The 9,825-nt window shown below is 48.4% G+C and overlaps 1 protein-coding gene across 1 annotated transcript in view; it reads left to right on the top strand.

The window, feature by feature from the left end:
- The first annotated feature begins 8,152 nt into the window (after positions 1-8,152).
- Positions 8,153-9,825, top strand: part of LOC119412592 — an 11,255-nt gene continuing 9,582 nt past the window's right edge. Inside the window, exon 1 of the mRNA XM_037679659.1 lies at positions 8,153-8,759. Coding sequence (XP_037535587.1) covers positions 8,318-8,759 — 442 coding nt within the window. The 5' untranslated portion in view covers positions 8,153-8,317. The remainder of the gene's footprint in view (positions 8,760-9,825) is intronic.

Genomic DNA, 9,825 nt, shown 5'->3' with positions numbered 1-9,825 from the left:
CCATATCTCCACCTACTCTGTCATCATGTGACCAGAAGTGTAACCTTAATGACCAATGAGATGCTGTCATTGAACCATTCTCCAAGATACACGTGCATTAATGAGGCTGGACTGCTGCGGGATGATGCGGGCAGCACAGCGAGAGTGATGTTGAGAGCGACAAGGAGTCGGTGTGTGATAACGTCTTTTTGAGCCTCTTCAATTCTGACGGTGAAGAAGAGGTTTCAGTGCACAGAGGACGGAGAACACAGCGATGAGTGACTCTGGTCGACCAGCTGTTTTTTTTTTATTTTTTATTTTTAAATTTTTTATTTGTGTTAAAGCTGTCTCATCCAGTTCAAGATGTGCGCTCGGCTGAGAAGAAGTGCTCTAAGCCATCAAGTCTGTACATATTTTAATACAAGTTTTAAAATTATTTCTGTGTGACATCTTTCTGTGTGCAGTACATGTTTGTTTTTTTTCCATTTAGCCTTTATTTATACAGGTAGTCTCATTGAGCCACGAGAACTCATTCTCAAGAGAGACCTGTTTAGGGAGCACATGGTGGGGGTTAAGGGCCTTGCTCAGGGGCCCAGAGTGGGGCGAATGAGGGTGGAGGGAGGTGTGGGTGTTCCACCTTTTCCACACCTCATGTGTGTTTAAATACAGAGATCTATGTAATTTTAAGCTCGCATCTGAACATTAAATGGAGCAGAGACAACGGGTGGGGCTGTTCCCACTAACCCCCCCCCCCCCCAATGTAAGTGCAGTGAAGTCAAGATTTTATTTTAAAGCAGTCAGTCAGTAAATGTGTTTAAACCAGTAGGTATATTATTTAAGCTCGTCTCACTCATGAAACTGAGCGGGGGAGAGGGAGGGGGGCTGTTCCCCTTTACTCCCTCCCCTCCTCATTAACGCTGAAGAGAAATCCCGTCATGCTTATTCAAGATAAGATAATTTAGAGAGTAAAGGTAGATTTAAAAACAGCAGCTGATACCAAAACTGTTTTAACAATAAAAATCAGTGGTTCTACCAGTGATTTAATGAATATTTACTGGTACCACATTTTATCTGTAGACAAAAGACTGAGGAACAGCTTCTACCCTGAGGCTGTTCGACTCATGAATCTCTAACCAGAATAATCACTGTGAAAAATCACATCATGTTGCTGCTGATCTGTTTCATGTTGAGGTGTTCATGCGTGCTCCAGACTCATGCTTATGTTCGTCCTGCTGTTCGACATAATGCTTTTATGCTATAGGTGCTTAGTATATTTTTAGTTGATGTTTTTCTTTTTTCATTCAACCTTTATTTTAAGACAGGTAAATCCCATTGAGCCTCGAGGACTCATTTACAAGAGAGATCTGATTTCAACAACGAATGACGACAACAACAGACAACAGCGACAACAATAAACAGTTATAAAAAGTCATACAGTCATACAGATTTTTTTTTTTTAACAAATAGGATGGCTAAAAAAAAAGAAAAGTAACAAAAAACAGATAGATTCTAAGGCGAATGTAAAAAACTAAAAACAGGAACATGTCTGCATTGGTCCCTGCCAGGAACAGATTCTTAAAGCCACTTAGAGAGGTCAAGGTCGAGAGCTTCTTAGTTCATAGCTTAGATCTTATTACTGTTTTTCTTTTACAATTTATTGTTGGATGTAACTGGGACCCTGTGTACATAATTTCGCTCCACCACATGTACCACATGTGGTGCGAATGACAATAAAGAATCTCTGACTCTGAAATTCTCTTTGTTCTATTTTGTATAGGCTTCACCCTTTAAGGCTATCGCAGCGCAGCACTGAAAACTTTAGTCCACGCCCACTGGCTGTGTGGGCCTCACCCCCGGTCCATATAAATCACGGTGAGACCAGACAATCGGCTCCCATTTTTTCTTCAGCCAGCAAGCACGGTCTAAAGAGCGAAGAAGAAGATAAGATGTCCAACACCAGCACCATCCGCCTGTGCCCGTCCTGCCAGACCGGCTACATTATGGGCTATGATTGGCACAACATCTGCGAAGGATGCCTGGGTCCCCACCACGCCGACCTCGCCAACTCCTGCCGTCCCTGTGAGCTCCTCTCTTTTGAAGAAAAGCAGAGACGAGCAGCCTTTTTCAAGGCTAATGCTGAGGAGGTTTTCCCCGTGGCGGGGCACTACTTGCTGGATGACGCCATCGCCTTTTTTGACGCAGAGCCGCTCAGTGAATTGGATGATTCCTCCCGCAAAGGCCATGCTAGCAGCAGCCCCGCTGCTTCTTCCCACCTGGAGAGCGTGATGGCGGATGGACAGCCGAGTGGATGCTCAGCCACCTCGGGTCTTCCTACGTCGGCGACCACTTCGCTCCCAGCTGTCTGCACTCTCCTCCTGGAACTGCCTGGCATAATCCAGGAGGCCGCTAACTCAAAGGGACTCTCCGTTCCTCTCCCTCCCCCGCCCCGATCGGATGATCTGGCGGGAAGGTTTGGCTCTGCCCCAGCTCGTCGCCCTGACCCCATCTGGCCCCGCTTTCCAGCTGTGGCGTCATACTGGAATGAGGCTGCAGCTGTGCCCGGCAAGCTGAAGGCACCCGTCTCCACCTTCACCTCCATCACCAGAGTGGAGGGGTTTACCGATCAGGGTTTTCCCTCAGTTCCCCCTCTAGAACCAAGCCTTGCAGAGGTATTCGGGGCAAAGTCTTCCAGGAAGGACCAGCGACCTGTCCCTCCAGGGAAGCACGATCAGCTGATCACAAAGTTCACCAACCAAGCCCACAAGTGTTCCTTCCAGTCGGCCGCGGCACACAACAACGTCGCCCTGCTGGCTTTCAGCATCTCGAAGAGGCTTGAGGGAACAGACCTGCCGGAGGAGACAAAGAGCTCCCTTTGCAAAGCCGCCGACACCATCCTCAACCTGTGTGCCACCTCTGTGGTTTGCTTATCCCGTGTCGCCGCCTGGTTGACCATGATCCAGAGGGCCACCTGGCTCCGCCTCTCGCCATTCATGCCCGAGAAGCTACAGAAGGACCTGCTGGAGGGCCCCATCACCCCAGATGCGCTGTTCGGGGCCAACTTCAAAACCATCCTCGAGAAGTCTCAGAGGACCGAGGAGGTCTCAGAGATGGCACGCCACCTGATGATGTCACAGCTCAACTCCCGCTCCTCCCGTCCCTTTGGCCACTGGAGGGACCGCCGTGTCCAGCGACGGCAGCAGAGGTGCCCCACGGCAGCGGCTTCCCGCCCCGCTCCTCCGCCGGCCTCCTCCAGCAGCCGGCGCGCCAACCAGCGACCCAGCGCTTCCCCAAAGGCCGTCAGCAAGCGCCGCCCGGGACCAGCTGGCCGCAGGGCCCACGGAGGAGGCAGCCCAGAAAATGACTCCTTGGGGGGAATGTGTGTGGTTTTAATGATGTATATTTTGAAATTAAACAAAAACCTCTCTCAAAGTGCAAATACTCAACAGATTCCTTCCTGACTGTCAGATCAACTGATCTCGCAGCGGCCTCTCCTCACACACTCCCCACACAGAACAAGCCGGTAACATCTCAACAGCGTTTTAGGAGGCACTGCAGCTCAGCAAGTTTCATAAAGCACTCTGCTGTCATGACAGCTAAAACTGATTCTTCTCAGCAGACTGAGTCCAGGAAAATCCCTCATTTTCAGTCAGAGCCCGTCTTATTTTCTGTTACTTCTGCCCACTCACCGTGCAGTGGGAGTAAACGTTTTCTTCCACGGCAGCAGCAGTCTCTCCTAAAACGGTGTCTTATTCACCAAAGCGCCAATGCCTCCTCTCAGTGCGCGGTGGCTCACCTCAGTCCTGATGTGAGCCTGTAGCCTGAGCACAGCACAGAGGTAAACAGACAGCCCTTTCTGTCTGAGCCCCACTTGGGTCGCCCTCGGAGAGTCTCCGAAGTGGGTGACGGCGGTAGGGGCTCTAGCTTGGCTGATGTCCATGAGAACCATGACACAAAACAAAAATGCATGCCCGCTCTCCGAGTGTTACTCAGAGTGGCAGCGAGTATGTTCCCTGGACAGGTGGATGGACCGACTGATCAGCAGGGGTTACACGCTGCAGTTTGCAGCTCACCCTCCAACATTCAGAGGGATTATAGAGGTGGTTCTGTCATCTCCAGAACAGAGCTTGTCTCTCCAGTCAGAAGTACAGGAACTCCTGGTACTCCCAAAGGAGAGGAAAACACAGGGTTTTACTCCCGCTATTTTCTGGTTCAGAAAAAAACGGGACGGATGAGACCCATTCTCGATCTGTCCACATTTAGCAAATTGATCATAGACAGACAATTCTACATGCTGACAATCAAACAGCTGCTGGAGAACGTCCACCAGAGCAACTGGTTCACCTCCATAGATCTGAAGGATGCATATTTCCACATTCCCATCATCCCAAAACACACAAAATTTATATTTTTCTTCTTCCAGGGGATCCTGTATCAGTAAAACTGTGTGCCGTTCGGTTACTCTCTCGCCCTACGCACGTTTTCCAAATGCGTGGAGACGGTTCTGCAGCCATTACATATGGCAGGAATGAGAATCCTATTTTATCTGGACGATCTGCTTTTATTGGCTCGGTCTAGACAGGAGGCAGCCGTGCAGACCAAAGCTTTAGCGGTACATCTGCTAAACCTGGGTTTTCCCATAAACTGGGGAAAAAAGTTCCGTTCTTCCTTTCCAGATGATTGTTTATCTGGCAGTGGAGCTAAACTCAACCACGATGAGAGCCCGATTATCACAGCCGAGAGCTGTCAGCTCAGCTCCGCTGTGTCAAACCCCGCAGCGTAGTGACAGCTCTGTCTGCCATGTGGCTCCTGGGGATAATGCCAGCGGTTCACGTTGTGGTTCCACTGGGCCTGCTTCACATGAGACGTCTTCAGAGATGGTTCACCCACCTGAGACGGATGAGCTATGTCCCCCCCTCCGTGGGAGCTGATCTGAATCACTGGGGAAACCCCCTCATCCTATCAGAGGGAGTCCCCATAAGAAGGCCTATGTCACAAGTCTGTGTTCATGGATGCATCCCCGTCAGGCTGGGGAGGAACGTGTCTGTCCCAGGTGGTGGGAGCACAGTGGGCAGACCACGTCTCTCCACAGAAATGTGCTGGAGCTTCTCACAGTCTAGAAAGTGACTCAGCATTTTGCTCCTCTGCTGTGGGATCAGCATGTTCTGATCCACACAGACAACAGAGTGGCAGCAGCCTACATAAACCATCAGGGAGGCATGCGCGCAACTCAGCTGTTACAAGTCGCGAGACAGCTGCTGTGCTGGGCACAAAAAAAACCTGCTCTCCATCCGAGCAGTGTACATTCTCGGCGTCCTGAACAGAGGAGTGAACATCATGTCGAGGGGCGGTCCTCGTAACGGGTACTGGAGCCTCCATCCCGAGCTGATCTATCGGATCTGGAGCAGGTTTGGCCGAGCAGCAGTGGATCTGTTCGCCACACGGGAGAACATCCAGTGTCATTTATGGTTCTCACTGAGCCCACCGGACGATCCACCGTTAGGGGTGGATGCCTTCGCTCACAGCCCGTGGCCAAAAATGCTCCTTTATGCTTTCCCTCCAGTTCCTCTGATTCTACGGATCCTGGATCGAGTTCAGGAAGAAGAGCTGTTAGTCATTCTTGTAGCTCCTGAGCGCAAAAGCGCCTTGTGGTTCCAGAATCTACAGCAACTGGTGTCGGGCTGGCCGTGGAAAGTGCCGTGGAGGGAGGATGCGCTCCTCCAGGCAGGAGGAGCGATCAGGAGCTACCCAGAAATAGGTTAGCACCTCTGGGTTTGGCTGCTGAATGGATCCGCTTAGAAAGGCTGGGCCTCCCACAGATGTGCTGCGTATGATCCAGGACACATGAGCCGCTTCCACCATAGCGCTATACACATCAAAGTGGACAACTTTTCTGCGCTGGTGCGCGGAGAAAGGCGTGTAGGCCATTTCATGTCCGTTAGGCTGCATGCTGTCATTTCTGCAGCAGCTGATGGACAGAAAATTAGTTTTCAGCACAATTAAAACTTATGCTGCAGCTATTTCTTCCTGTCATGAGGGTTTCGGTGAAAGAACAGTCTTTAACCACCCACTGATGAAGCGTTTTCTGAAAGGTGTACGGAGACACAGACCTGTGTCACGTCCACTTGCCCCACAGTGGGATTTAGCAGTGTTTCTGTGCGCTCTGATTAAACTGCCTTTAGATCAGGTTTCACTTAAATTTCTGTCATTTAAAACAGCCCTGCTGTTAGCTCTGACATTGAATAGAGAGTGAGTGATTCATCTGCTCTCTCTGTTGCTACCTTATGTCTCAGAATTCAAGCCGACGGCAACTCAACTGTGCTGCGTCCTAACCCTGCTTTTACTCCTAAAAGCATTACAAGCTCATTCAGATCGAGAATGATAACCTTGGATGGGTTTTATCCTCCTCCTCATAATTCTGAGGAGGAATCCACATCTCACCTCCTCTGTCCCATGCGCGCACTCTCATGTTACATGACGCGCACAGCTGCACTGCGCTGCTTTCAGCTGCACTGCGCTGCTTTCAGCTGCACTGCGCTGCTTTCAGTTGCACTGCGCTGCTTTCAGCTGCACTGCGCTGCTTTCAGCGTCTGTTTGTGCTTTACAGGGACAGCTCTGCAGGACTCCCTCTATCCACTTAGTGCCTCTCACTGGTTGTGTGAGGCTATTTCTGATGCTTATAGTTCCTCTGTGCTGGATCCTCCAGAGAATCTGAGTTCATTCCACCAGAGGGATTTCATCCTCCACGGCTCTGCATGGAGGGAGGACAGCGGAGGGTATTTGCACGGCGGCTTCTTGGTCATCCCTGTGCTCATTTATTCGTTTTTATCTACGTGATATTTGCACTTACTCCATGACCCATTCTGTTCTCAGGGTTCTGACAGAATGATTATTATTTTTTCATAGAGCCTCAATTTGGGCTCACACCTGCCTGCCTGCAGTTGCAGTGTGAGATATTTATTATAAGTCACAGTTCTTGACTGCTTATGTTATTGATCTGTTCATCTGGAGGAGTTGTTGGCCTGCTCATCGTTACACTGTTACAACTTGCAACCTCCGTTGTTCCTATTCACAGCAGCAGGTCTGCTATCTCAGCCCATTTTTCACTAGAGATCATTCTTTTCTCCAGTGCGCTGTTGCGCATGGAGTGCGTAATTAAGCATTCAGAAGGCTGAGTGATGAAATGTGTTTTGTGCGAGCAGGTGCTTCATGTTTGTATCTGGATGGACCCAGTGAGGCATAGACTACATCCTGCTTCGCCTTTAACCCACTAGCAATAGCCTTAAAGGGTGAATACAGGCTGAAGTAAAAAGCTAGTTGGGAGCCGATTGTCCGGTCTCACCGTAATTTATATGGACCGGGGGTGGGGCCCACACAGCCAGTGGGCGTGGACTAAAGTTTTCAGTGCTGCGTTGCGCGCGAATGGATAAACCCACTAGTGATGGCCTTAAAGGGCTGCGCCTATACTCATAGCATCTGGGGTTACAGTACGTAACCGAGTTACTCCCTTCTCACAATCAAAATTACCCAAAGAAACTTGATAACAAAAAACCCAGCAATAGACGAATTTAGGTAAAATCGTAATCAAGCATCAGCTAAAAAATTTAAGTTTTTATTGATTTGTTTCATTATTGCAAATAATATTACTTGTGTGGTAAATGTTATAATGTTTTGTTAGAAAAGGTTAAAAATGGGAAATACAAATTAATAACTTGCTCAATAATTTCTCCACGTTTGTCTCGTTCACAGGAAATCTGCAGCGATCAGTAAATCAGGTTCTACTCGTAACTTGGTTCTACTTCCAATTAAAACTCTGATATCTTTACCAAAAAAAGAGAAAACGACCTTGGCGGGCAAAGTCACGAAAAAAGCAAACGTGTCAACTTCCAAAGCGAAAACCGTCTTTAAGCGGGATAAAGGCATCGTATCTGCAAATGGAGCAGTGAGACCTGTTAAAGGAGAAAAAGTGTTAAAACCCTTAGGAACCAAGAAGTCTACAAGTTCAAAAGAGTGTCCTGGTTCTGGTCACTTGAAACCAAAACCAGCAACTAAGAAGACTGATAATGGTTCTGCAGTTGGATTGAAAGAAACCACCACGTTTGAAAAATACTCCAGTTTGTTTGGCGCTAAAACTGTTAAAGGCAGCAGAACTGTCATTTGTGCAAAGACTCGAGCTTTAAAAACTCTGAAAGGCTTCAGCGCTAAAGAAAAGACCACAAAGGTCTTGTCAGAATCAACAGTGCAAGAAAGTCAGACAGAAGATTCTGGGACCTTCAAAGCCAAGAACTTGCATCCAAAAGTTGAAGAACCTGCAGCCGAGCCTGATGACTCTGCTAAAGAGATGAGAATCATCACAGAATCTGAAGAAAAACTACAAATAGAGATTAAAGTTGATGCTGAGACAAAAGAAAACGAAGCTGAAACACTGGAGGTTAAGAAAACTGGAGCGGATGAGCCTGAGGAAGTTAAATGTTCTGCTGAGGACGGAGGACGAAACGCGACTGCTGCCCAGGTTTTATCAGCTGAACCGCCAAACAGTCCGACGCCAACCGGTGACGATTTCATCCAACCAAGAGAGTCAACTCAACCACCTGAGACACAACAGATGACTGCAGAAACGCCAGTCGACGAGCCACCGCAGGTCCAACCGAGCCCAATGCCGAGTCCAGACTCCACGGCTCAGAAACCAGAGGCCGACGCAAAGACTGGAGACGGTTCTGGAGAAGCTGCTTTGGAGTCGGTGCAGTCGAATGGAAACTTGGAGTCAGAAACGCACTTGAAAGGTGAGTTGATTTTCCCTCCGCTGAAAAATGCCCCAGAAAACATAATTTGCTGTATTTTATTTGTCAGGACGTTAAAGCAATCAAAACCTGTAAGTTCTGTGCTTTTAATTGAGTCTGTTGAATATTTTTTACACACGGTGAAAAACTGCCGTCAGCTTAACCACAAAGAGGAGGTCAGCGGGTCTGCTGGTGGTTATGTAGAAATGACATCAGACACCTGAGGTTTGTTTTTATTTTGACAAAATGTTCAGAGGCATTTATCGTCTCTTCAGTCATTACTTACCTAACAGACACTACTCCAGACATGGGCAGTATACGGCCTCAGCGCCAAAAGTGGCCCTTGATCAATCTATCCGGCTCTGAATATCCTTATAAAGAAAGCAACTTTTAAATAAGTTGATGAAAACCTGCATTTTTTTCAATAAAATGCAAATAAATTGCGATAGATGGAGCTTTTCCTTAGTTTACACATATCCCAGGAGAAATTTGATCAGTCGGCCTGCTTCGAGGTCAAACGGGGAAGTCAGATTCATATAAGCCACATTGTTGTTTTTTTCAGGCATACTGTTTTCTTTCTCGTCAGCCTTGAGTCCTGCTGGTACTTTTGATTCCAAAAGGGCCAGATTTGTGGGCACTCTACTGTCCGTGCTTTTGAGTCCCCTCCAAGGTTGTCCCCAACATGCTGGAGCGTCCCAGAAGCCGCAGGTGGCCTGTGATTCTCACAAATTGCTTCCATCTTACGGTTTAGCTCGTAAATCAGCTGATTTTGAGCACCCGAAGCATGAACCAAACCTTCACACAGACTCGGCAGTTTTGCCATGGCCGAATCTGCTGCCGCCGTCTTCTTCAATTGCCAATAACATAGGAATTTGCCTATGCCAAAAAACATGAACCCTGCTATCATGGTTCGTTATAATTAGACTTGAACGTCCATGCAGTTCTTCTTTTTCTCCTGTCTGCGCTGCCAACTGCACGCGCCCCCTTCTCCCTCATTGAATACAAACCCAGCCCCTCACCCACGTGCGCTCCCCCCGCTTCCTGCTTCTCCAGGTGGGCGGGAGTTTAA

Source organism: Nematolebias whitei, chromosome 1, assembly GCF_014905685.2.
Source record: "Nematolebias whitei isolate Nwh7 chromosome 1, NemWhi1, whole genome shotgun sequence".
In the NCBI taxonomy this organism is placed as follows: Eukaryota; Metazoa; Chordata; class Actinopteri; order Cyprinodontiformes; family Rivulidae; genus Nematolebias; species Nematolebias whitei.
The sequence above is the reverse complement of the archived record's forward strand: the minus strand, read 5'-3'. Positions and strand labels throughout refer to the sequence as shown.